This window comes from Limulus polyphemus, unplaced genomic scaffold (assembly GCF_000517525.1).
Source record: "Limulus polyphemus unplaced genomic scaffold, Limulus_polyphemus-2.1.2 Scaffold2527, whole genome shotgun sequence".
Lineage (NCBI taxonomy): Eukaryota > Metazoa > Arthropoda > Merostomata > Xiphosura > Limulidae > Limulus > Limulus polyphemus.
In genome coordinates, this window is record NW_013668137.1 from 73,975 (window position 1) to 75,269 (window position 1,295).

Below are 1,295 nucleotides of genomic sequence, written 5' to 3' on the forward strand. Positions count from 1 at the left end.
AATGTTTTGAGCTCTTTTGTGTTTAGAACAATATATACTAATTTTTTTTGAATTTTTGTTCAATAAAAATCTTTCAAATGCGACTGTAGCTTTTTTTCCCCAAACACCTAGTCTTCAAAATAAGGGTAAGTCCTATATTCCGAAAAATACGGTAGTTAATTAAACCTTGCATGTAATTATGTATGAAGTTTGTGAAATGTGCACTTTGACCCACCTATATCCAGAGAATTGACAATAACAAATATGAAAGTAACTGCTGAATGAATACCTTCAATTAAAATTTGTTCATTATCTTCAATCCCTAATGCTTCTAAAGTCAAGTTTTCTTCTTCCAACAAAATCAGATTGTTCTGTAAATATAAATCATTTGATTAATATTACAATAACGGAACAGACAAAAATTTTAAAATACAAGATAAAACAGAATTATTTAAAACTACCTTAACATGTAGGATACTACTGTTCATTTTAAAAGATTACATACAACATGACATTTAAAAGTTCTGGAGTTTACCTTCTTACTTAACAGACATACAAGCTAAATTTAAACACACGAGACTACTATGAGATATCTTTAATAATACATTTATAATTCCACCTTTTATCATCAATGAATACTTTCACACAGGCTGCATTTTATTCACTTCCCAGAATTACCTAAGGCTGCACAAACACGAATAAAACAGTATTGGCGTCAAATTGCCAAGCTCACTACGTGTTATGTACTATTTTTTTTAAAGGAATTAAATTTAAGATAAAAAATTATTTAATCATTTATAAGAAATTTGAAGAATTTATTAACAAATCTTTTTGAAAAAGGTTTGTTTGATATATTTCATTTTTAACAGCACATCACATTTTTTTTTATTGCCCATAATAATCTGTGGATCCAAATAGGTGGCATTTGTGTCGTATCTCGGTCACTAAAGCATAATCAATCTGAGCCTATGACTGCCACCTGTCAACAAAAGTTCCTTGTGGCAGACACTATATGCAAGAACTGCTCTTACCACTGTTTATTCTGAAACCTTTACCAAAATTGTGTTTACAGCATGACTTGTGTCTTTTACATTTTTAAAGATCAAATCTGGGCAAATAAATGCTACTCTGATAAAGATTTTTTGCAACAACTATACTTCCAATAAGTTCTCAGAAAGTTTGCAAGAAAGTTGTGTAACATGCTAAAGCATGAAAATTCAAGTATTCACTGTTTGGAAAATAGATACAGGACACCCGTATGCAGTTACCACAGATTTAAATTGTTGTTTAGAGCCTTTTTGTGTTATAATTAATCA

General features: G+C 29.7%; 1 protein-coding gene across 1 annotated transcript in view; it reads right to left on the bottom strand.

Annotated features, from left to right (window-relative positions):
• LOC106467205 (ubiquitin carboxyl-terminal hydrolase 32-like) overlaps positions 1 to 1,295 on the bottom strand; it is a 129,109-nt gene that overhangs the window by 52,624 nt on the left and 75,190 nt on the right. Inside the window, exon 18 of the mRNA XM_022395332.1 lies at positions 269 to 350. Within this exon, the coding sequence (XP_022251040.1) occupies positions 269 to 350 (82 nt within the window). The remainder of the gene's footprint in view (positions 1 to 268; positions 351 to 1,295) is intronic.